Raw genomic sequence first — 24,576 nt, 5'->3', positions numbered from 1 at the left:
GTGGTACCGTTACATTGATGACTTGTTCATCGTGTGGAACGGTTCACTCGACACGGCCAGAGACTACATAGAGGTTTTGAATAACAACGAAGTGAATCTAGAATTTACGGGGGAGATAGATGCGATCTCTGTGAATTATTTGGATGTCAACATCTATGTAGAAGAGGGACAGTTGAAAACTAAACTTTTCCGCAAAGAGACTGCGGGAAATTCTGTCCTGCATGCCTCGAGCAGCCACCCCAGTAATTTGGTCAGGAGCATCCCCTATGGGGAATTGCTCCGTATAAAAAGGAACAGTTCAGATGATAAGGAGTTTCAAGAGGCGGCCAACAATAGCATTAGACGTTTCGAAGCCCGAGGCTATAGTAGAGGGGTTCTTGAGAAGGCTTTTGAGAAGGTGAAGGTCACCAAAAGGGCGGATTTGCTTAAAAGTAAAAGAACTCAGGATTTGGGTGATGTCACCAATGGAGGCAAATTCAGACTCATAACCACCTTCTCTAGAGATGCGGGGGACCTCAAAAGGATTATGCGCAAGAACTGGCACATTTTACAGACTGATGGCGTGATAGGGACAGATCTTCCACCCCACCCCCTTATCACATTTAGGAAAGCTAGGTCCATTAAAAATGACTTAGTGTGCAGTTACTTGAGGGATGCCCCTAGGTCACCTTTTGGGGCATTAGGAGGGTTTTTCCCATGTGGCAAATGCAAAGCCTGCAAAGGGAGTAAAAGAGTGCTCAGTTATGAAATCCCCATTATGAGAATTAGTAGGAACATCCGGAAGTTCCTAACATGCACCTCTCCATATACAGTCTACTGCCTAGTATGTCCATGTGGCTTGCGCTACGTGGGCAGTACTATTCATCCTACTAAGATCAGGATTTTAGAACATATGCGGGCGATCAGTAAAGGAGACGAGACCTACCCCGTAGCACGTCATTTTGACAAAACTCATAATCGTAATCGAGGTGAGTTGAGCTACTTTTTTTTGGACCATGTACCGTCGAATGCTAGAGGGGGTGACAGGATACTTAAACTCCGGAGATTGGAGTCACGGTACATTATCGATCTTCAAACTAAAACACCATGGGGTCTCAATAGTAGTGAAGAGTTGGCTGTTCACCTAGGTGAATGAAGTTCAACATTTTTCCTTCCCCTCCCTTCACTCTACCACATAGCCTGATGACACTGGATTTTGCAGTTGTATATATAGTGTGTATATATATTGTTTATATGTATATTTGTATGTATGCAGATTTCGCTTTGTATTTGAACCCGAGTAGATGACTTGTTACTTTGCTTTGGTTGCTCCCTGTAGAAACATTGTATATTGTATATAGTATCTCTAGATGTATAGACTCAGTAGTTGCTCACCCACTCAGCATTTTTTCTAGCATTTTTGCTATTGATTTATTAATGTATAGAGAATGTAGTAGGAAGCCCTAGCCATGGTTTCTGTTGGAGAGTTCCTCCAGGTGTATGCCCATTCAGGGCTTTATTAACGTACATTGATTAATTTTTCAATCCCTATATTTAGTAGATTTGCGCGCATTAGCGAGAGTATATACACCCTGGCATGTTGGTAATCTGACATTCTAAGATGGCGCTGACATTGGGGAGGAAATGTTGGAGACTACGTGATTGACGTTGGTCCCTCATTGATGTTTATGAATTACATGACGATTTAAAATCATGGCGGGCGGGCGCTTCGGTAAACATAGATGAAGGTTGTTACCGAAACGCGTCTGTTTGTTTACGTGACAGTTTCCAGTGAATAAACTTTGGAAACGGCCCCCGCGAGTGCTGTCTTTCTCTAGTGGATGGTGAATGTGAGAAGGAGAGTTGCAGCAATATTTGAATGCGGGTACACCCCCGCACGAAGAAGCACCCGCCTGCGAGTGCACCTGACTGGTGTTTCGAAGCAGCAATTGGATATATATATATATATATATATGTATTAAGAGTGTTCCTCCGCTGACTTTCCCCAGACGGCTCTCCCGAAGGATGGACACAGACCCGAAATTCGTGCAAAGTATTCCTTTATTCCATTGTCGCCATAACGCGTTTCGGCTCACCAGAGCCTTGATCACATGACAGTGGCCTAATGGAGGTAACTCCCTTTTAAAGTGCAAATGCAGGTGAACACATGACCACGTGACAGGCATGACGTTTAGATTTTGAATGGACATAGAGAAAAGCTTGACCTTGTATGCATTGTGTGAAACTTATATAATATCTAAATAATATTTAAACATTTGATGCAATTTTACTGTCAAATGTGCATTTTAATGCCCTTTTGTTTGCTTTCGATTTCACTTGGTCATATTAATCCAATTCGATACATCTAGGTAAAATACCGTCATTTTGTTCATAATGTCCATTATTTGCCCATGCTTGTCTGAGTATAAAAACATGATATGGATATATCTGTTTTTTTGTTAATACGCTAATACATAATTCGTGGTACATGAATTAAAAACAAAAACAATAAAAACATATGATAATTGTTTCTGTAAAGGTGCAATGTGTAAAGTGCAATATGTGTGCAAATGTAGCCTAATAAATAAATAAACCAGATTTCAGTAATTTATAGGACCAACATGGATTTCAGGAGTTCTTATAGATGATACATTATCATTTGGACTTCATTTTACTATTTTGAGAACTGATTTGTCATCTTTACATGAGGCGGGATTCAGAACATGCCTCAAGTTGTTACAATCTCGTTTAAGATAAAGATGTAAAAAATGTGTGCTTGTGAAATACCTAGACCTGTATTCTAGTAATAATTACATTCGTTGTTAACAATACAGTCGTTTTGAATTATGGTCATAACTTTTATGCAAATCCTCTGTCTTGTATTGCTGATGGATAAAAACCTTGATCAACTGCCAGGTATATCAATACTCATTCAAGGTGAACCGACCGCACCTGTAAAGTGCATACGTGTCAGTGCAATTTAGTGTGTGCAAAATATGCCAACAAATAGATAAAAAGGTGATTTAACCTCAAAATTATATCTATCGACCTATCTACATAATCTCTCACCTAGATAGGTGCCACTAAAAACAATTATGTTATAACCATAGTAAATACAATAAAACTTTAATTTACGAGATGTCAATAAAAATACCTTATAAAATAGTAAAATATCGGTTTTTTTTTTAAAAGACATAAGAGGATTTGATGATGAAAGGTAAAACGACCAATGATAAAAACTCTAAAAACAAAACCGAATTGTGGTAGATATTCAAGAGATAGGGCTGCGTCTGATTGACTTCTACTATCTGTAAAAATATGCAAGTGTGTTGTTTCAAATCAGACATGTATACAAGTCCTCCGTGGCATTAAGACCTGCAGGATGCTTAGTGTCCAGTTGTAGGATGTACCGTGTTTCAAGTTTTCTTAATTTATTTTCACGGTCACCCCCTCTCCTGCTTGGTGGAATTGAATCTATGACAAAATATTTAAGGAAATGGTTGTCAGATTTATGTTGTTCCCTGAAGTGCCGTGCAACGGGGTACGTATTATCCTGATTTGTGATAGCTCTTAGATGCTGGAGGATACGTTTAGAGACAGGTAATTTTGTGCTGCCTATGTACCGTAAATTACATGGGCATGAGAGGACATAAACGGCGTACTCTGTCTTGCATGTTAAGAATTTAGAGATAGTGTAGTTGTGATCGCTGAAAGGAGTTTTTTATGTGCTGGTATTAACTCCCTGAATGCATGCCTTGCACGTTTTACATCTAAAGAATCCTTTGACCGATTGTATCCAGCTACTGTTGTTGATCACTTCAGGAGTTGTGTGGACTAGTTTGTCCCTCATTGAGGGCGCTTTACTGTAAGTAATGGACACCCTCTGCGAGAGCAGGGGTCCTATTACTGGGTCACTGAGTGCCAATGGCCAATTTCGCTGAATAATTTTATTTAAACTTTTGTGTTGTTGACTATATTGGATAATCAGTCGGAATTCTTCTTTCGAATTTGTACTGTCTGTATTGTTTTGGGTCATATTGTCAGGGTTGGATATCCTAGATTTATCAAAAGATTTCTCATAAATTTTTTTATCCTTGATGGCTTTCTCCCTGCTCAAGGCCATATATTTTTTAATCGCATTGTCAATAATACTGTTTTTGTACCCACGTTGCAAGAAGCGGTTCTTACTTTCATCCTGTGCCACCTTGAGGTCCTGATCATTACCACATATGCGCCTTATGCGTAGCATTTCCCCATAGGGGATACTGTTGATAAGGTGCTTGGGATGCGCACTGGATGCATGAAGGGTGGAGTTACCCGCTGTCTTTTTCCTATATAGTCGGGTTTCAATTTTGTTTTTACTAATCTAGACTTGGGTATCTAGAAATTCAATCTGAGATGGACTGACTGTGGCGGTGAAGTGCAAATTCATGTTGTTAACATTGACATTCTGAATAAACTCATTTGCTTGTTGTAATGTACCGTGCCAAACTATAAACAAATCATCAATGTATCTGAGCCAAATTTTAACATTGTTCATGACAATATCACTAAATTCCTTTTTGAGGACCAGCTCTTCCCATCTGCCCATGTGCAGACATGCGTAGCTTGGTGAAAAGCTGGCCCCCATAGCTACCCCTCTGGTTTGCTGATATAGCTGGCTATTAAACATAAAAGTGTTATTGCGCAGACAGAACTTGATCATTTCCACAAGCATTTTGCTGTGTTCTAGATGTTGTGTTGTATATATATATATATATCTATATATATATATTCACTGAAAAAAACGTAGGTTTCACACATGTTATAGTTAGCTGGACATTTCACTCGTAAAAAACCATTGAAATTCCCCCGTTATAGTTAGTTCAGGTAACTATAACTCGCGAGACCGCAATCCACTGCTGATGACGTCACATATTACATCACTGTATTCACTAAGATACTGTTAATAAGTCAGTTATACAATTAATTTAACCAAAAAAACATCCATTTAGACACTTATTTACCCGTTTATTCTTCCATTAATCTTTAGATATACATATATAAAAAAAATTATTTTACAGAAAGACACATATTCACTGGATGATGTCATCAGTGATGTAATATGTGACGTCATCAGCAGTAGATTGCGGTCGCGCGAGTTATAGTTACCTGAACTAACTATAACGGGGGAATTTCAATGGTTTTTTACGAGTGAAATGTCCAGCTAACTATAACATGTGTGAAACCTATGGTTTTTTCAGTGAATTTGCAAGGTTTTTTAAATGCTAATTCCAAACTATAACGTGTGTGAAACCTATGTTTTTTTTAGTGAATTTGTAAGGTTTTTTAAATGCCAATATATGTATGTATTATTATATTTTTTATATATTTATTTTACAATAAACTACCTATGTATATAGTTTTAGATTGACTGTATCCTGTAATATGGAATGGCTCAGCTTTTTTTGTTGAATTTGGATAAAGTTGAACAGCATAGTTAATATCTTCTATAAACTTATAAACAGTGTAAAATGTTTATTTATTTTTTTTAAGGGTTTTTCACCGTGCGCGCACCCCGCGATTTTTTGAAAAAAAATAAAATGTTTTTTTCATCCTTCGGGGTCCTTCAGGGACCCCCTGACAAAGGCTAGGGTGTCAGGAACTCTCTACCCTGCCCCCTTTTCACGTTCTCCACCTTTCTTTTTCACTGCCACACACAAAATGGCATCCGACACTTCCTGATTTCGACCGATTCGAATGTTGACTGACATCTAACCACCAATCAGAATTACGCTCGAGCACGGCACGGTGCGCGCACCGTGCGCGCTCGGTGCGCGCATATAGATATTTATGTTCTTTTAACTGCAATTTTCTCAGGAACTACTGAGCAGATTGACACCATATATGCAAAAGGCACATGCCTGACCTGAGGACTACCTCTTTGCCAAATTTCAAGTAATTCTGTTCAGCCGTTCGGGCTGTACCTTCGACTAAAGGTCCTATGGGAAAATGCATGGGGAAAACGCGTTTTGGGACCCCCTTTTTTCTCAGCCCCCGCTTGACGAATCACCCCAAGACTTTCAGGGTAGGAGCTGAGCGGAGCGCCCCATTAGTTTGAAAATTTCGCGAGGATTCGTCAACTTGCGCCAAAGTTATTCAAAATAGAATTTTCAGATTTCCTATGGGAACTCGGTCCTAACTATAACTATCTAATGGCGACCGCCAGTAGATAATATATATATATATATATATATATATATATATATAAAGAAGATTTGCCGAACCAGGTTTGAGAATGAATCAGGCATTTAATTCCCTTTTGCCACTTAGCTCCTTACGCGTTTCAGTGTTCTTACGCCTTGTTCACAGGTGGGAAACATTTATAAATTGCAAGTGCTCCAATTGTGTCATGTGACATCAGCAGGCACCACAGGTTCCACAATGCATCAGTGTTCACAATGCAGATTATGGCAAACTGCAAATTATGCTATAGTAGCGTTTCGAAGCATCATTGCATTCATTTAAAAGCACACGTGGAATAAAATGTTTAGGTGCACAAAATGTTTCAAAAGTGGCAAACAATATTAGCGAAATGCCATGAAGCTCCAAAACTGTCCGAGTGAGGTGTACCCTCACACAGCTCCCTTTCTCACCTCTGCCACCACAAAAATACCACGGAAGTCCTGTTTGTTCTGGTGTAGAGTGAGCGGGTCATGCCCCCAAAGATGCTAGCAACATCACAAAAAACAACTCCAAGATGGGGGCCCCCAACCCTGCAGGGCGGCTCTGGCGACAACGGGAATGGAGGGTCCCGTCCTGAACACAAAAAGAAGATTTGCCGAGCCAGGTTTGAGAATGAATCAGGCATTTAATATCCTTTTGCCACTTAGCTCCTTACGCGTTTCAGCGTTCTTACGCCTTGTTCACTGGTGGGAAACATTTATAAATTGCAAGTGCTCCAATTGCGTCATGTGACATTAGCAGGCACCACAGGTTCCACAATGCATCAGTGTTCACAATGCAGATTATGGCAAACTGGAAATTATGCTATAGTATCGTTTCGAACCATCATTGCATTCATTTAAAAGCACACGTGGAATAAAATGTTTAGGTGCACAAAATGTTTCAAAAGTGGCAAACAATATTAGCGAAATGCCATGAAGCTCCAAAACTGTCCGAGTGAGGTGTACCCTCACACAGCTCCCTTTCTCACCTCTGCCACCACAAAAATACCACGGAAGTCCTGTTTGCTCAGGTGTAGAGTGAGCGGGTCATGCCCCCAAAGATGCTAGCAACATCACAAAAAACAACTCCAAGATGGGGGCCCCCAACCCTGCAGGGCGGCTCTGGCGACAACGGGAATGGAAGGTCCCGTCCTGAACACAAAAAGAAGATTTGCCGAGCCAGGTTTGAGAATGAATCAGGCATTTAATTCCCTTTTGCCACTTAGCTCCTTACGCGTTTCAGCGTTCTTACGCCTTGTTCACAGGTGGGAAACATTTATAAATTGCAAGTGCTCCAATTGCGTCATGTGACTTCAGCAGGCACCACAGGTTCCACAATGCATCAGTGTTCACAATGCAGATTATGGCAAACTGGAAATTATGCTATAGTAGCGTTTCGAACCATCATTGCATTCATTTAAAAGCACACGTGGAATAAAATGTTTAGGTGCACAAAATGTTTCAAAAGTGGCAAACAATATTAGCGAAATGCCATGAAGCTCCAAAACTGTCCGAGTGAGGTGTACCCTCACACAGCTCCCTTTCTCACCTCTGCCACCACAAAAATACCACGGAAGTCCTGTTTGTTCAGGTGTAGAGTGAGCGGGTCATGCCCCCAAAGATGCTAGCAACATCACAAAAAACAACTCCAAGATGGGGGCCCCCAACCCTGCAGGGCGGCTCTGGCGACAACTGGAATGGAGGGTCCCGTCCTGAACACAAAAAGAAGATTTGCCGAGCCAGGTTTGAGAATGAATCAGGCATTTAATTCCCTTTTGCCACTTAGCTCCTTACGCGTTTCAGCGTTCTTACGCCTTGTTCACAGGTGGGAAACATTTATAAAATGCAAGTGCTCCAATTGCGTCATTTGACATCAGCAGGCACCACAGGTTCCACAATGCATCAGTGTTCACAATGCAGATTATGGCAAACTGGAAATTATGCTATAGTAGCGCTTCGAACCATCATTGCATTCATTTAAAAGCACACGTGGAATAAAATGTTTAGGTGCACAAAATGTTTCAAAAGTGGCAAACAATATAAGCGAAATGCCATGAAGCTCCAAATCTGTCCGAGTGAGGTGTACCCTCACACAGCTCCCTTTCTCACCTCTGCCACCACAAAAATACCACGGAAGTCCTGTTTGTTCAGGTGTAGAGTGAGCGGGTCATGCCCCCAAAGATGCTAGCAACATCACAAAAAACAAATCCAAGATGGGGGCCCCCAACCCTGCAGGGCGGCTCTGGCGACAACGGGAATGGAGGGTCCCATCCTGAACACAAAAAGAAGATTTGCCGAGCCAGGTTTGAGAATGAATCAGGCATTTAATTCCCTTTTGCCACTTAGCTCCTTACGCGTTTCAGCGTTCTTACGCCTTGTTCACAGGTGGGAAACATTTATAAATTGCAAGTGCTCCAATTGCGTCATGTGACATCAGCAGGCACCACAGGTTCCACAATGCATCAGTGTTCACAATGCAGATTATGGCAAACTGGAAATGAAGCTATAGTAGCGTTTCGAACCATCATTGCATTCATTTAAAAGCACATGTGGAATAAAATGTTTAGGTGCACAAAATGTTTCAAAAGTGGCAAACAATATTAGGTGTACCCTCACACAGCGCCCTTTCTCACCTCTGCCACCACAAAAATACCACGGAAGTCCTGTTTGTTCAGGTGTAGAGTGAGCGGGTCATGCCCCCAAAGATGCTAGCAACATCACAAAAAACAACTCCACGATGGGGGCCCCCAACCCTGCAGGGCGGCTCTGGTTAATTTTTATATATTTATAGTATTTTAAAATAAATTAAAGTTATTTGTTTTTTTAAAGTAAATATACATTTATATATTACATTGTATATATCTATGCTTAATTTTTTTAAATAAATATTTGTTTATTATATTGTTTTTACTGTATATTATAAAGAAGTAATTTTTGTTGTTAATTTTATAATATAATTAATTTATCATTATTTTTTATATATTAAAAAAACAATATTTTGTACACCGATATTTTTTACATTATACATTTTTTTCGATATTTTTGTCATTTACATTTTAAAGATGGGATGTCGATATTTTGACTATCAATATTTGTACATCGATATTTTTGTCTTCTATATTTTTGTCTTCGATATTATATCAGTGATTCGGCAGACCTTCTGGGTGACTTTTAAATAATAAACAGGTAGTTTAGGAATTTGGAAGTGCTTTTAATTCTAAAGTCGAATTTGGACTTAGTTGTATTTTAAATCCAGCCTGAAAGTCAGTGCACATGTAAGTGCATTAAGGCCACTGGGCTGTCTAAACCTACTTCTCTACCATATACCAGGGACTTACAGGTAGGCTGTCCTTGCCAGTTAGAATTATACCAATCAGTGTATGCCTTTAGAGGATAGAGCACTGCTCCTAGGACTGGTTAGCAGGGCCCAGGGCACTTTCAGAATCAGTAAGCACCATCATCAGTCCACAAATTGGGACTGATAAGGGAAAAAAGGATGATTACTCTAAAGAGGACATGCCAGTAGTAATGGTAGAGCATTGTATATTTAGATAGTGCACAAAGGCAGACAGTTTTGAGGTGGGTTACGAGTATCAGTTGTGCGTGATGGTTTGAGATTTGTTATGATTATGGCAGAGTAATGTAATCAGTCAACATGAGCAGGTTTTGTCAAATGATTTGAAGTAGGAATTCTGGGTATATATGCAGCATGAAGAAAATACTATATTTAAATAATCAACAGTTGTATATAGTGTCTGGGCACTGACAGGTATTGATGTGATGTGCATAGTAAAAGAAACAGCAAACTGGCACAAACAAACAAGAGGAAGCAGTGATATAAATTCAGGGAAGGTGGGGAAATTGCTTCACAGGAGAGCTAGAGAGTTGTACGGGAGCAAGTGGGAGCCGGAGAAGAGAGAGATAGAGTGATGAGAGATAGCTTGAGGAAGGAGAAAGGGTAATGAAGGCATGGAGGCTGGTAGAGGAGAGCAATAATATGGTGTAGGTGCTATGCATAAAGGATTGAGGTGTTCTACAATTTGGTTGCAGGACAACTGGCCTCTGCTGAAAGGAGGGATATATTCAGATATATTAGTAGTAGCTAACAAGATATCAGATATGGTCAACAAAGGGTTTTATAGTGGTTTACTCATGGCTAGATATTGACCTGAAGATGTGACAGAATCTTGAAGTGCAGATAGCTATCTGGGTGTCCATACCAGTCTGTAAAAATAGCAGCCTCAAAGTTGCTCAACCTACTATCTCCTTGCTTGTTCATTTCTCACTTTGAAAACTGGATACAAATGTCCTTTCAAAATCAGATATGCAATTGATAAAAAGGGACTACGTCTTAATATGATTTAAAATTTAACTCTGGTCTTCTAAGTGTAAAAGTCTGTCTTAAACACAACCAATCTAATTGACCAGAGTACTCTTTAACAGCTGTAAGTATACTTTCATATGGCTACTTCAAAGTTGTTCAGCAAGAGATGACATTTGTTCTCCTAGACTGGGACCCACACAGCACCATTGTAGTGATTCTCATAGAATTATCTTTTTGTAGTGCTTGGATTGAAAGCCCTCCGTATTTCAAGTTAAATCTGTTGAAAAACAAAACAATCACACTTGCCGTGCTAATTGCATTTTCAATTTATTGCCCATTTTTTAAAACAGCAAAACGTGGTAAACTGTTAAGTTACTATTATTCAGGACACACCACTACCAGATTGGCATCTTTCTGAATTCATTTTCATTTTCATGGAAGACATGAATTTGACTATCTAGTTGATGTTGTACCCTGGACTCGTTCTATCAATAACCCTGTCTAAAGTAGCTGATTCACAGTTCAAAGTACGGATTTTACTCCGTCAGGGCGATTGAGTAAAATACTCTGTTGCCATGACGAGTAACCTCAATCTGTATTTAGAGGTGTCCACTGTCCAGCAGCCATCACTTACATTGGAAGGAACGGTCGTCATGGTGGTTCCTGTCAATGCATCGTAAAGGGTGCTATGTGGCTCAATCAACAAGCCACATTTAATATATTATTAATATTTAAATGAGACTCAGTATAACACTGCCCACCAACATCCATTGGCCTGTGGTGGCTGAAAAGGATTGCAGGTGCAGACAATGTAGAGTCAATTAGAGAGAATAAGTAAGATAGAAAGTTTAGGAAAGAACAGATAAAAGGGGAGGAGAGGGGATTGTTATTCTCGAGCGATAAAGTCTAGGAGGTGTACTCAGATAGTAGAATAGTCGGTGTGTGCAGCTGTTGATGTTAGACTCAGGACTCATAGATAGTGGGGGCATGAGAGTTCCCAGAACTCGGTAGAAAGGTACGTAGGGCAAGGTTGCCACATCTTATTGAAAAGGGAAAGACGCTGCATTGCCACTGCCCTTAGCTTCTCCATCCATATTATATCCCACAATTTGTGTTGCCAATCTAGATGTGTCGGAATAACTTCCGGACCCCATTTGCTAAGGAGGAGGTGTTTTGCTGCCCCCAGTGCAAGAGGGAGCCCTACCCGAGGGGACCATAAGGGGTTAGTTAGGGGGTTTGGAAGGCCCAGTATTACATAACTTGGACATCGTGGAACAGCGGTTGCATATATGGTATCTGTTGCATCTAGGACCCTTTCTCGAAAGGATTGTAGCTTGTGGCAGTGCCATAAGAGGTGAGTGAGTGTGCCCTGTTGGTCACAGTGTCGCCAGCAGCTGCCATCTCCGGCTGGGGCCCTAGACAGCCATTTTAGATGGAGTAAGGTACCAGTAGTGGGCAATCTTCAGGAGCATTTCCTTACTAGTGGTTTTTAAAGCTGATGTCCGGGTGCAGTGCAATGTGTCATCCCATTCCTTATCATTCAAAGGTCTCTTGCATTCCTTTTCCCATCCAGCGTGCCCTGGTGATTTCAGTGGGGACTGAAGTGTATTAAAAAAGTGTAGAGGTCAGAGAGTATTTTCTAATACATGTGTTGTGTGGTCTGCCATTTTTCAAAGGGAGTCAATACCCTGCTAGCGTGCTGCCTGATCCAGAGTTGCAGCCACTGCCAAATATTGCCAGCCTGAGGTCTCTGGGAGGCCGTAAGTGGCTTGGAGCGACCGAAAATCTATGAGGCCATCTAGATCAAACAAATCCCCTATACGCTTGCAGTTGGCTTGCTGCCAATTCATATATGCCGCACCAGTGGCTGCTTGGGGAAAGTTTGGATTGCTTATCAGGGAAGTCTAAGGCAATAATGACGTTGAGACCCCATGTCGCAACTGAATGCGGTCCCAGACCCCAATAGTGGCTCAGAGCACTGGTGAGATATAGACACTAGCCGGCCTGTGGGGTTTTGGAAGCCAAGGTATTTTCCAAATGTGCATGCCCGCAATTGCCTGATCCACAAAACACCAGTGTTTCTCCATTAAAGTATGAGACCACTCCACCATGTAGCGTAATTGTGCTGCTTGAAGGTAGCAGTGTAAGTTTGGGATCCTCAATCCACCCTTTTGCAGTGACAAATAAGCACACGTCTGAGCCATCTAGCACGTTTGTCAGCTCAATTAAAATCCTAGATCAGGGTCTGTAATTTACCCAAAAGTGTCGGGGGAGGCTGAAGTAGGAGGGTTTGCATCACGTGGAGGAGCCCAGGCAATAGTGTCATTTTAATAGCCGCAATGCGCCCAAGCCAAGACAAGTTATGGACCCTCCAGGTGAGGAGAGTTGAACGTGTGTTAGCCAGGTGGGGGACATAGTTCGGAGCTACTGTAGCTGAGAGCGTTGAGTGGACCTGAAGTCCCAAATATGGGATCCCATTCTCTGCCCATTGAAAGGGCATAAGGGGTGCCAATCGAGCCTTCTCCAGCACTAGGATACCTATACTGAGAACCAATGACTTTTGCAGGTTGGCCTTGAAACCAGAGGTGGCGCTGAATGTGGCCAGTTTGGTCACCATGGCTTTTAAGGAGTGTTCGGGGTCCATAAGGGTCAAGAGGACATCTCCGTATTGAGCTTGATTTTGTGCTCTCTCTCAGCCATCCATATTCCTGTAATATTGGGGTTGTTCTGAATGCACTCCACTAAAGGCTCCATATCGAGCGCAAAGAGCAGGGGAGACAGGAGGCATCCCTGCCGGGTCCCGCGTGTGATGAGGAATGGGAAGCCTTCACTCCATTTACCTGCACACTAGCTCGAAGGGCATAGTAGCACAACTGGACCCATTTACAAAGCCTGACGCCAAAGCCTATTCTCTGAAGGACGCTTAGCAGGAAAGACCAGTGCACACGATCAAAGGCCTTTTCAGCGACAATAGAGAGCAGCACAGCTGGGATCTGAGCACACTGTGCCTTGTCCAGCAAATGGCACAACCGCTTTGTGTTATCGTTACACCCTCTCTCCGGAGAAAACCCAGACTGATCCGGATCTACCAGGCCCTATACATAGGGGGCTAGTATGTGAGCAAAAACGCTGGTAAAGATTTTGGCATCAACATTCAAGAAGGAAATTGGGCAGTAGGAGTCACAGCATTTTGGGTCTTTACCAGTTGTGATTATCACTGTGATCGTGGCTAGACGAATAGAGTAAGGTAACGTGCCCATCTCACTGAAAGAGTGGATGGACATGAGAACTTCCTGGGTGGTGATGTTAGTGTCCAGGGCAAAGAACGTGGTAACATCGGCTTCAGCGTGTGGCACACCTGTGTATCTGAGTCCAATAGGGACTACTGTGCAGAGGAATGCCTAGAATGCTCAAAAAGCATTTGCAATATTTGCATCTTGTTGAAGGGGGCCACTTTCTATTTTCAAGGACTCTCTGGTTGATGCCCTGGGTTCGAAGGCAGTGTGAAAGCGTCCGCTCTGCCTTATTGCCATCAACATAGTATTTTTGGTGGATGCGAAGCAGCGCGTACTCTGTTCTGCCCATGTCAATCTCCTGGAGTTGTTTCCGGGTGGCTGTTGATTACTGGCAGGCTGCAACCAAGCCCGAACGCGCCTGTTTCTCTTCAAGGTCCTTAACAGGCATTTCTAACTGACAATATTTCGCCTGCCTCTCTCTGTTATGGGCTGTGGCTATTGCAATGAAGTGGCCCCTTTCACCACCTTCAGCGTCTCCGGAGTATGGCCGCAATGGTCGTGGGTAGGTCATTGATATCCAGAAAGGTATTTAAAACTGCTAAGGTGTCCAAGTGTATTTGGCCATATGTGAGGAGTTTAGCATTAAGGCGCAAAGTTGGCGCAGCCCTTGCCTGACCCAGTATTTCGATTTGCAGCTTGATGGGTGAGTGGTCAGACAGAGTGACCACACCAATAACCACTGAAACGGCCTCAAGAGTAAGACTGGGTGCGACTCAAAATGTTTGATGTGCGGGTGAGAAAACGGTGTATTTTAGAGATGTGGATGCATATTTCACCAAACATCAGTTAACATGCCTCCCCTAGCCACCGTTTGGTACGCGCAGTGAGCCCCCCAGCATGCCCCACCCTAGGGGTGATCCAGTCCCTCTGTGTGTCCAATCTAATATTGAAATCACCTTCCACCAGCACATCTTTGTCTGATTTGATCAGAAGTTGGCTTCAGGAATCCCTAATAGAGTGTTCCTGGCCATCGTTTGGGGCATAGATTGTGGCTATCGTGTATCTAGTGTCATAGATGGAGACCTGTATAGCTAATAATCTACCTAGTGTGTCCAGGAAAACCTTCTCCACCCGTCCCAGGAACTTGGTAGCAAACAGAATGGTGACCTCAGCTTTTTAGACCCCCCAGAAGCGAAATATTGGTGGTCATACTACTGCGAGCATAGCCGCCAATCATGCTGAAGTAATTGGGTTTCTTGTAGCTTTCAGATATGACATTTAGGGGCTGATTCCGATTTCGGCTGCAAAACGTACCGACCGACACGGACCCGGAACGGAGACCGACCGACACGGACTGGCACCGTACGACCCGTGCAGTACGATCCAACTCTTGTGAATTACAACCGACACGTACGGAATACAAGCCGTACGACCGAGCCGTAGGGAAAACAGTGATTCGCCAGGAAACCGGACGCGATTAGCACTGTCCGACACGCACCAGGAATGAACCCGACCGATACGTACCCGCGATGTCCAATCCACGCAGTACGATGCAATGTGTGTAAAACCAGACCGACTCACACAGAGCCCAAACTGCATGACCGACATGCACAGAAAACAGGGAACTGAAGCAATAGAGATCTCCGCGACCGATGCGTATGAAACACAGAAGAAAGTCAGCATGAAAGACCCGGAGAAACCCGCACAAGCCAACATCAGCATCCGTCTCGGTCAGAAGAACGTCTCCTTCATGCCTAGAAAACCCAAAGGAAAAAATACAAAAAAAGGACCAAACAAGCAATGACAAAGTCAATAAATATCAACAACAAAAAACTTGGAACAAAGACACACCCACAACTCCACCTATATAAAGGACACCAATCACTACCATGATCCTTTGCAAATTCAAGACAACAGCCAGCAGAGAACACCATCGGACAGCAACCACAGACACACTCACAACTCACCCATCACACAACTTTCACACCATTAGCACCTCACCAAAAGCACTCACACATACACCTAGCAAAACTGACACTCACCCACCCTCACTTGCACCCTCACACACACATCACTCACCACCACCACCCATCACCATGCCCCCAAAGAAGAATCCAAAGTTCACAGATAGTGAGTTAGAAGTGCTGGTAGACGAGATCATCAGAGTAGAGCCACATTTGTTTGGTACATTGGTCCAAAGGACCCCCATGTCACAGAAAACAAAGATGTGGGCGAGGATCGTGGACAAGGTGAACGCACAAGCACCAATGTTGCGCACAAAGGATGATATCCAGAACAGGTGGTATGACGTGCGCAGGAGGGTCAAGAAACTCATCGAGAAAGATCACGCCTTGAGTCAGCGCACTGGTGGTGGCCCTCCTTCCAAACCAGTATACTTCAGGTCCTGGGAGGAGAAGGTGCAGGACATCCTACCACCAGAGAGCATCCATGGTCTAACAGACACACCAGAGCCTGGTGAGTACACAACCAACATACTCAATATTGTGTGGCAAGGGGACAGTGAAACCATGCACCGTTAGCAAAGCCACAGTAACCAATAGATAATCATCCCAAGATGTGTATGCTAGTCAGACAAACACAATACCTGACATCTCATAGTGACTTGTAACTGTGTCATGACTTGTACAAACCTACCAACAAATAGATCAAGGCAGTGGCACAAAGCTAAATAAACACTGTCAGACAGTTTGCCACCACAAACACACTACCTCACAGTGCAGCTGACTGACAGGAAGGAATAGTGGGTATGCAGGTGAAGTGAGTGTATCCAAAAGCATGATGGGGTTTGTAGTCACAGATAATGCTTCCCCTCCCAATTGGCCCATCAAGACCTCTCTGAACCATGCCCACATCACAGGGAGTGGAAAATGACAGACAAGATGGCTGACACTGGGTCCTGCTGTGGGGAGCACAACGCCCTGGTAGGGGTTGCGCGCAAATCAGAAGCAGGACACCACTGCCTGACATCCTGAAAGCCAACGTGCACGCCCTCCAATGGAAGCACGTTTCATGGTGGGATGTCTGGCCAGGTGGGAAGGAGGACTGACAACTCTGACCATACTTACCAGCATGTGGAGACACACACACCCCTCAACACAAACTCCACACAACTCACCGGGTATAATGCATTGACTCACACTGTAGTGAAATATCACCCAAAGATACACCGTACTGGTTGCCGCCATGTGAAACACAGGGGCTCTCTTTGGACTTGTAGCCAAACAAACACCAGGACTTCACAGTCAGCCATCTTGCCATTGCTGTCACACTACCTCACAGGGAAGCAGAGTCAAAAGGAAGGAAGTATGGACATGCTGGGAAGGGGGGTGTAGCCAAAAGCATGATGGGAGTTGCAGTCACAGACATTCTCCACCCACCCACATGGCCCAGCAAGCTCACACTGAACCATGCTTGCCTCACAGGCAGTGGGAATGGACTGACAAGATGTCTGACAATGGGCTCTGTTGTGGGGAGCACAAGGCCATGCTGGGAACTGGGCACCAATAAACACCAGGACTGCACTGACTGACATCCTGAAAAATAACCTGCACCCACTGCAATGGTGGCACGCTTCATGATAGGATATCTGGCCTGGGGGAGAAGGAGATCCTGACTTGAAAACAAATAACACCGATGCTGGCCATACACACACCTTCTATACTAAAACACATTGCACACGTGGTACCAGTCACTCACAAAGATAATGCCCGGGCAAGATGTCTGACACATGGGCCTGATAAATGATGTGGCTGAAAATCACACATATGCACTGGCCAACCCAAACACGGTCGCCCACACAGCCATTGCAACCGTATGTTCGAACTTACTGTCTGGGGATGCAGTGTCCAGGGGTGCCCCCTGGTCTGGCTGTGGAGGTGTGTCTTGCAGATGACAAGTGAGCAGATCCATATATAGTACATTGCACAAAACACACAGAAACTCACATATACATTATTGACAGGGGACATCTGACAGTGAATGGAATGGACACACCAATATAGCCGACACCATAGCAAGGTCTCATTCACACTCGGTGCTGTTTTGAGCTGCATTCCACTCCTACATCGTGCTGCAACATAGTGAGGCGAACAAAGCGATACCAAAGGGGATGATGGACGGAGCGTTTGAGCAAATCAAACACTCACCCCCAGTCAACTGATCTGGGTTTAATCCATCATCATTCTTTAGCTCACTCCACCACCCCAGTTCAGACATGGCCATATCCATATCAGTCTGACCCTGTGCCTCATGGGAACAGTCCAGCCCGAACTGCCAAGCCATGTCTTCCCTGGACCAGAAACTAGGGGTGGGCGGAATTTGCGGAATTAACCTCCGCAAATTATCGCGAGAATGCAGAAAATCTCCGCAAACATGCCGGAAATATCGCGAAGATGCGGAAGTTTTTTTGCCGCCTGTTCGCGGTATTTTTTGCGTGTTCGCGGGTCGCCAACTTACCCATGCGGTCGCTCACGGGCGCGGCCATCTTGTTTTCACTTGTCCCGCCCTCTGGCATTGTTTACTTCCTGTTTCGGGTCGCGCAATGCATGTTCGCGGTCGATATTTCCTGTTCGCGATCGCTTTTACTTGATCGCGTTGCTTTTTGCTTGCTCAGGGAGAAAATATCGCGCGAACTTGCGCACGTGGTCGCAACGGGCGCGGCCATCTTGTTTTCCACTCTATTGCATGGTTCTGGGGCCTGATTTTCAATCCTCCCTAAATCTTTTCAATCCTTTGTTTATAGCCACTTTTTTTGGATCTTTATTACTTATTATTTCTCTAACTATTTTCCTGCCTCTATATTTTTGGTTTTTGTGTACTTTTTTTTAGTTTTTTAGCTACTTTTTCTCTTTGTATTGCCCGCTATTTATTTCCTTTACTCCTTTATTTATTTTACCTTTTCTTTCCCGCCCCGTCCCCAGAACCATGTCCAAGGGCAGGGCTGTTCGCCGGCGCAGCCAGAGCCGCGACCGCCTTCCTTGCGGAAGGCGGCGCCCACAAGGGGTGCATGCACGGGCCTTATTTGGGGAGGCGGAGTTGGCTGCACTAATTTTCTTTGTGCAGCGCCACCTCCCCTCAACCCTGGCAGCAGGTGGCAGGCCTGGGTCCGGGTACGGCCTCCGGGAGCGTCGACAGCGGTGGGGGAAGGTGCGCCGGGCAGTGTCGCGCATCTCTGGGGTCCGGCGCACCCAGGCACAGCTGACGCACCGGTGGTCTGACATCCTGGACCTGCTAGGAGTGGAGGTCCCGGGGCTTGGTGAGTACCTATTTAATTATTACAACTTTGTGTCTGTTCTTCTGCTCTATGTTATATATTGCGAATATCTTTTTTTCCTTCCAACCAGCTAGAATGTTGCTGCTTGCAATACATTCCAGGTTAATAACGTTTAAAAGTCTTCTGTGATTATGACACAGGTGCTCTTCTGCGCTACTACTAATCTTACTTGTTTGCAGCTTTCCGTTTGCGCTTGCTTAGCGTGATTCTTTACGAGTTTATTTTAGAGAAATTAAGTTACGTAATGCTACAGTGACTCACGTCCACTCCTTACTTTGTCCTGTCACTAATAGATAGGGGCGGATTGATACATAGGTTTAGGTACTTTGTATGAGCTTCTAATTGGTTAGTGGTATGCGTGATGCCCCCCTCACTCACTTACGTGACGTGCTGCTAGTACGCCAGTCTTTAGAACCTTTCTAGTTTGTTCAATGAGTGGAGGTAGGCTTTGCAGTTACTTAGCAGTAGCAGATCAGCATCAATCAAACCAAAATTTGGTGTATACAAAAAATGTAGTCATGTTCATGTGTCCTCCATGATTGGATCATACACATTGTTGAGGAATACAGTCGAAATGCATACTTAATGTACAATTGGCATGCCTGGAATAGGTGGGCTAGGTTGGGTGGTACGTTGTACTAATTCTTAGGCTTACTTGTAACTTAGTTTTCTGGAATCAGAATGGAAGAATGGATTACTGTTGATAAATAGTAACTTAAGTAGTCGAACTGCGAATCCCCCGATATTACATGTTGACCAGATGAGATCGGTCAATGTAGTTATTGCAATTGTTTACATAAGTGTTTTTTGACCGTTGTTGAAAAATATTGTATTTGCTTAAGTTGACACCATCCATCAATGTTTGTCTCTTTCTTATATCTTTCCTGTTCATCACCAGCACCCAGGGGCAGACGGGCAGGGACTGGGCAGTCGGCGGGACAGGAACACCACGAGGAGGACACCGCTGAGGGCTCCTCTGCTGGCCCCAGTAAGTCTTCTTGTTTTTAATAATATTTCTTATTCCATAACTTTTACTGCCCCATTTCTCCCGAACTATAGTGTGTTTCCAAATGCTATTCTTTTACCACCAATTATCCTTCGATCTGTACGGTTTCAAAAAGCTTATCTCTGCCTCCGCTATGATGACTGAGTACCACTACATACTATCAGTCTGTCTGTCTGTACTGTAGTAGCTAGTTTTGCCCAGTTGGCCAGTGCCACTCTTTGTGAAAGGTTGTAATATAAAACTCATATTCACCAGTAGCTCATACAATCCGTTGGGTTGTTGTCTTGTACTACTTTTTACTCTTGTTGATGTTTAGGCTTTGAAAATTCACAGCAACAGCCCTACCAGATTTCTTAATATTTTGATATGATACCCTATAGGACATACAACTGTTGTAGGGATCTTGCACATACATTTGCACCAGAAAATAGGATGTTGGTGATGGTAGGTTGGACCTTCCTTGCACACCTCAATCAGAAATTCCGCACCCACCACAATTCCACTGCTTGACTATAGTACTGTCTTGTCATACCTATTAGGTCTCGGAACCCTCCCCCCAAGATAACCAACAAGTAGACAACCCAGAACATTAACACACGCAACCTCTGTCGTGGAAGCTATTCACATGCACACCCTTACTTTAATTTGCTCAATCGTGTAAGTTAGTCCACTCCACACCAAATACCACAAAGTCTATGTAAGTTTCAAATTTTTATTTCGATTTGAGAAGGTCTGTACACTGTTTTCTTAGCAGCACCAACCGGCAAATCAATAACATTAAAACAATATACATTGTTACACTTATACAGTTGGGAATTAAATCATGATAACTGAAGTGGTGGAAGGCAGCACCACCATCCCATAGCAATTTAGTTTATATACATTTATAAATGAAGATGTGAGTGAAGGGACCCCTCACCTCAGAAGAACCTAGTACTGGTAGTTGGTGCATCGTTCAGAAGCTCTGGTTCGTAGAAGCGAATCTTGCGTCTGTAATGCGAAAAAAGAAATGGTGTGCGTTAGTATATTGCAACTTGCAAGCATTTCTCAGCCGTGCCAAAAAGTGTAGCATCTATGGATAAGCAATATGGACTAACAGTAACAGTAGTACACCAGTTCTTCCTAAAAAAGTGGCTTGTTAATGTTTGTTGACCGCCTGTACGCAGCGCGTAGACTAGACAGTAGCAGTGTGAGGCAGGTCATGTGGGCTCAAAGGTGTCTTAAGAAGCTGCAAGGTAAAGGTAACGTCACATGTGCATGGCTAGGGCTAATCAAGCAAATGCTACAATGATCATATAACTTAGTGTCTACTCTACTACTACCTGATTTGTACTAGTGATTTATGTTAGTATTAACTCATTTTTCAACCTTGCTACTGATCAATAGGGGGGAGGTGTATATGTTGCCTAATAAATGTGTAATGTTTTCTAGGCGCACTACCGACCACCATTGCTGGGGCCAGCGAAGGCGACGCAGAGGGCGAGGATGCGGCAGTTGCAGATAGCAACGGAGGGGGAGTGGCAGCACCAGTGGCAGGCGGTGGTAAGTTAGATTCATAATCTTTAACTATTGTTTAACTTGACAGCACACTCACTGCAAAGGTGTACTGTATGTATATGTATACTGTAAAAATGTGAATTAGGGCCCCATTAGGATGGTGGGCGTATTGCCCCCGCCGGGCTGGCTGGAATTCACTGCCGTCACAGCAGGGGCAAACCTCCCGCCATCCCTGTAGAAAATATTCAGACATGTCTAGGCGGAAAAGGGTTCAATATGGCGGTGGGTGTCTCTCTCACCACACCGGCAGCCATATAATCTGCATTTTGGAATGCCTTTGCGTGGCGGCATTACCGTCCGCCACGGAAAGGCATGCACACATTGCAGAGTATGCTTGGGGGCCCCCATGGAGGGTACCTACCGATGCTATGGTACCCCCCCGACTTTCAAAGCAAAACGTGACAGGCTCCGTGCGAGGCCCGTCATGTTGTGCTTGGAAAAGCAGCACAACATTTTAGCATTGCTTTCAGCAAAGCCAACCAGAATTTAAATTTAAAATAACAGGGTGCGCCCGCCACTGTGCCGGGCGCATCATCCTAATTAATTGTCCCCACGGGACCCCCACCCTTTTTTAGCAGTCGGATGGCGGGCGGACAAAGTCCGCCCGCTATCCGATGTCGTAAGTAAGTATGAGTTCTTGGGGACGTTTGAAGAGTGAACTAGAAGACTAGAATTCCCTTTAATTGGTATAGGACTAGGAGCCAGAGTATTGAGTAACCAATGGCCTCATCTATCTGATTTCAACTCCGCTTTGAAAGTTTTATGGAGAAGAGCACCTGGTGCACTGTTCAACTAAAAAGTGTAAGACAGGTGGAAGGAAGAAGGACGGGCGACATTTAAAATGTTATGTACTACTGTGCTTTATTTTATAGTGCTACTCTACCATGCCACTATGTGTGTAAATAATTACCTTGTCCTACTGTTTTATTAAGACTATATTTTACAATTGTCTTGCTTTTTCTTTTTGATACACAGCTACTCCAAAAATCAACCGGAAGGAGTTGGCCGCCAAGGCACGGCGCCGGAAGCTGGAGGCAATCCAGCATGAATACCGGCGGCTGGTGGTCCTAGCCGAGGAGGAGGAGGAGACTGCAGCAGCAATTCAAGCCTCCTCCAGTGCCCCGGGCCCCAGCCACCGCCCTCCAGCGGTACGGCGCCACCGTCTGGCGGCTGCCCGCCGCCACCGTGCCATCTCCGGTGCCCCCCCCACTGTGGCTGCAACTGCCGCGGCCTTAGACGCCGCGTCGCCCATTTAGAGGACCAGATTCGTGTCCTCCTCCAGTCCCGCCCCACCAGTTAGTCCCTGTCACTGCCCCTTTTTTAATTCCTGTTCGTTCTTGACTCGTTTGGGCGTTCTCTATTTCTATGGACAGTCGTTGGGGTTAGGGAGGTGGGTGGGTTAGCTTTTGTGGGTTTAGTTTATTTGTTAGGGTCAATTAAATATATTTTTCTATGTTACATGCAATGTTGTTAATGTTTTGTAGGTGGGGTAACTGTTTTACATCACACTGTTTCTTTGCTGGTGCATGGCCGCCCATAGCGTGTGTTTGATTTCAATAATTTGCTGACTGTATAAGACACAAACAGATAGATGCGACACACCTCACTCATTGACTGGTCCTACTATGCATTCTTTGGAGTGGTGTTTGAAACTGACATCATTGACAACATGTCCATTATTGATTCTGCCTCCCCCAAACTTCTCTCTTACCGGTGCTTGATGTTTATGTCCAACTGTGGCACAGCACTGGCTGCATGGTGAAGATGGTTTCCTTTTTCATACATGCCATGATTGGGGTGGTGGTGGTAGTATAGTAGTAGTAGTATACACTGGCAGGGTGGCAGCATTTCCAAAAAAAGAAAAGGAGATAGTCAATCGCCTTTGAGAGACTGTTAGAGGAGTAGTTGAATGAAGTACATCACAGAATTTACCGAGCAACAATTATATGCTCAAATATTTGCCAAAAAAACTGAATGCTGGTTATTATGAGGATAGCCTACTAGACAGAGTTACAAACTATAGTTTTGTCGACTTGGCTATGCCTACAGTCTAACAGTTAGTGCTGTATATGAGGAATGACAACAAACAAATCCAATCAATGCCGGCAATTCATGCTGAGGTATATGTTCCTTTGTTAAATAAAAGAACCTGTGAAATATCCTACTCATGGGTGGGCAAGCAGAAGAAGTTCATCGCTCTGCATTGAAATTGAAGTAGTGTTGCTTTCACCACATCCGCCCCAGCAAGTGTGTGATTAAGTATTGGTGTACATTTAATTTAGTTACACCTCGACAATAAGTCACACAGCCCGGGGGAAGAGGGTTAGGGTCCGTTGATTGGATGGGAAGGGGGATTTTGGGAAAGGTTTGACATAGAAAAACAGTATGCATACATAGACAAACAAACGACAATCATTGAAGACTACCATACCATATCCATTCCATATGTTAAGGTATAAAAAAGGAAATGCATGCATGATGAGACCCGGATTACATACACTTCTATTTCTTGTTCTGTTCCGGCCTTAATACTTTAACAGATAGCAAATAGAAATTTAAAATATTGGTAGTGAAGAATCGTAAACACAGAGCAAACGTAATGATGATTGATAACAACAACTCCAAGAACACACTGTTGTAAAGAATGTATACAAGATATTAATCAAATTATTTAAAAGAAGTGAAAAGTGGATACTGTTACTGTCTTATCCTGGTCAAAAATGTGGACTGTTTTTTGCATCTCGGCATTCCTCTTGCTCCTCTCGTCCATCAATCTTGGGTGTGTCGCCTCACCACTCGCCACTGCCCGGCTGGAATAAAAAGGTGATTGATTGGTAAGGTAATTAATATGCATTGTAATGTTTTACAAAGTTTTGGACAAGGCCCGGCCTGTAATTTTAGATTGAAAACCAAAGGGGATATTCAGAAAGAAAGTGAAAACAAATGCACAAGTGATGGTGTAGTGCAACAAGAAC

The 24,576-nt window shown here is 43.7% G+C and overlaps 1 protein-coding gene across 1 annotated transcript in view; it reads left to right on the top strand.

Moving 5' to 3' along the window:
* The window catches only part of LOC146855972 (uncharacterized), a 43,933-nt gene extending 20,972 nt beyond the window's left edge, over positions 1-22,961 (top strand). The window contains exons 2-4 of the mRNA XM_085650688.1: positions 19,937-20,026; positions 21,476-21,586; positions 22,577-22,961. Coding sequence (XP_085506814.1) covers positions 19,937-20,026; positions 21,476-21,586; positions 22,577-22,857 — 482 coding nt within the window. The 3' untranslated portion in view covers positions 22,858-22,961. The remainder of the gene's footprint in view (positions 1-19,936; positions 20,027-21,475; positions 21,587-22,576) is intronic.
* The last annotated feature ends 1,615 nt before the right edge of the window (positions 22,962-24,576 follow it).

The sequence above is a fragment of the Triturus cristatus genome, chromosome 4_1 (genome assembly GCF_964204655.1).
Source record: "Triturus cristatus chromosome 4_1, aTriCri1.1, whole genome shotgun sequence".
Lineage (NCBI taxonomy): Eukaryota > Metazoa > Chordata > Amphibia > Caudata > Salamandridae > Triturus > Triturus cristatus.
This window is presented reverse-complemented; position numbering and strand designations above follow the sequence as displayed.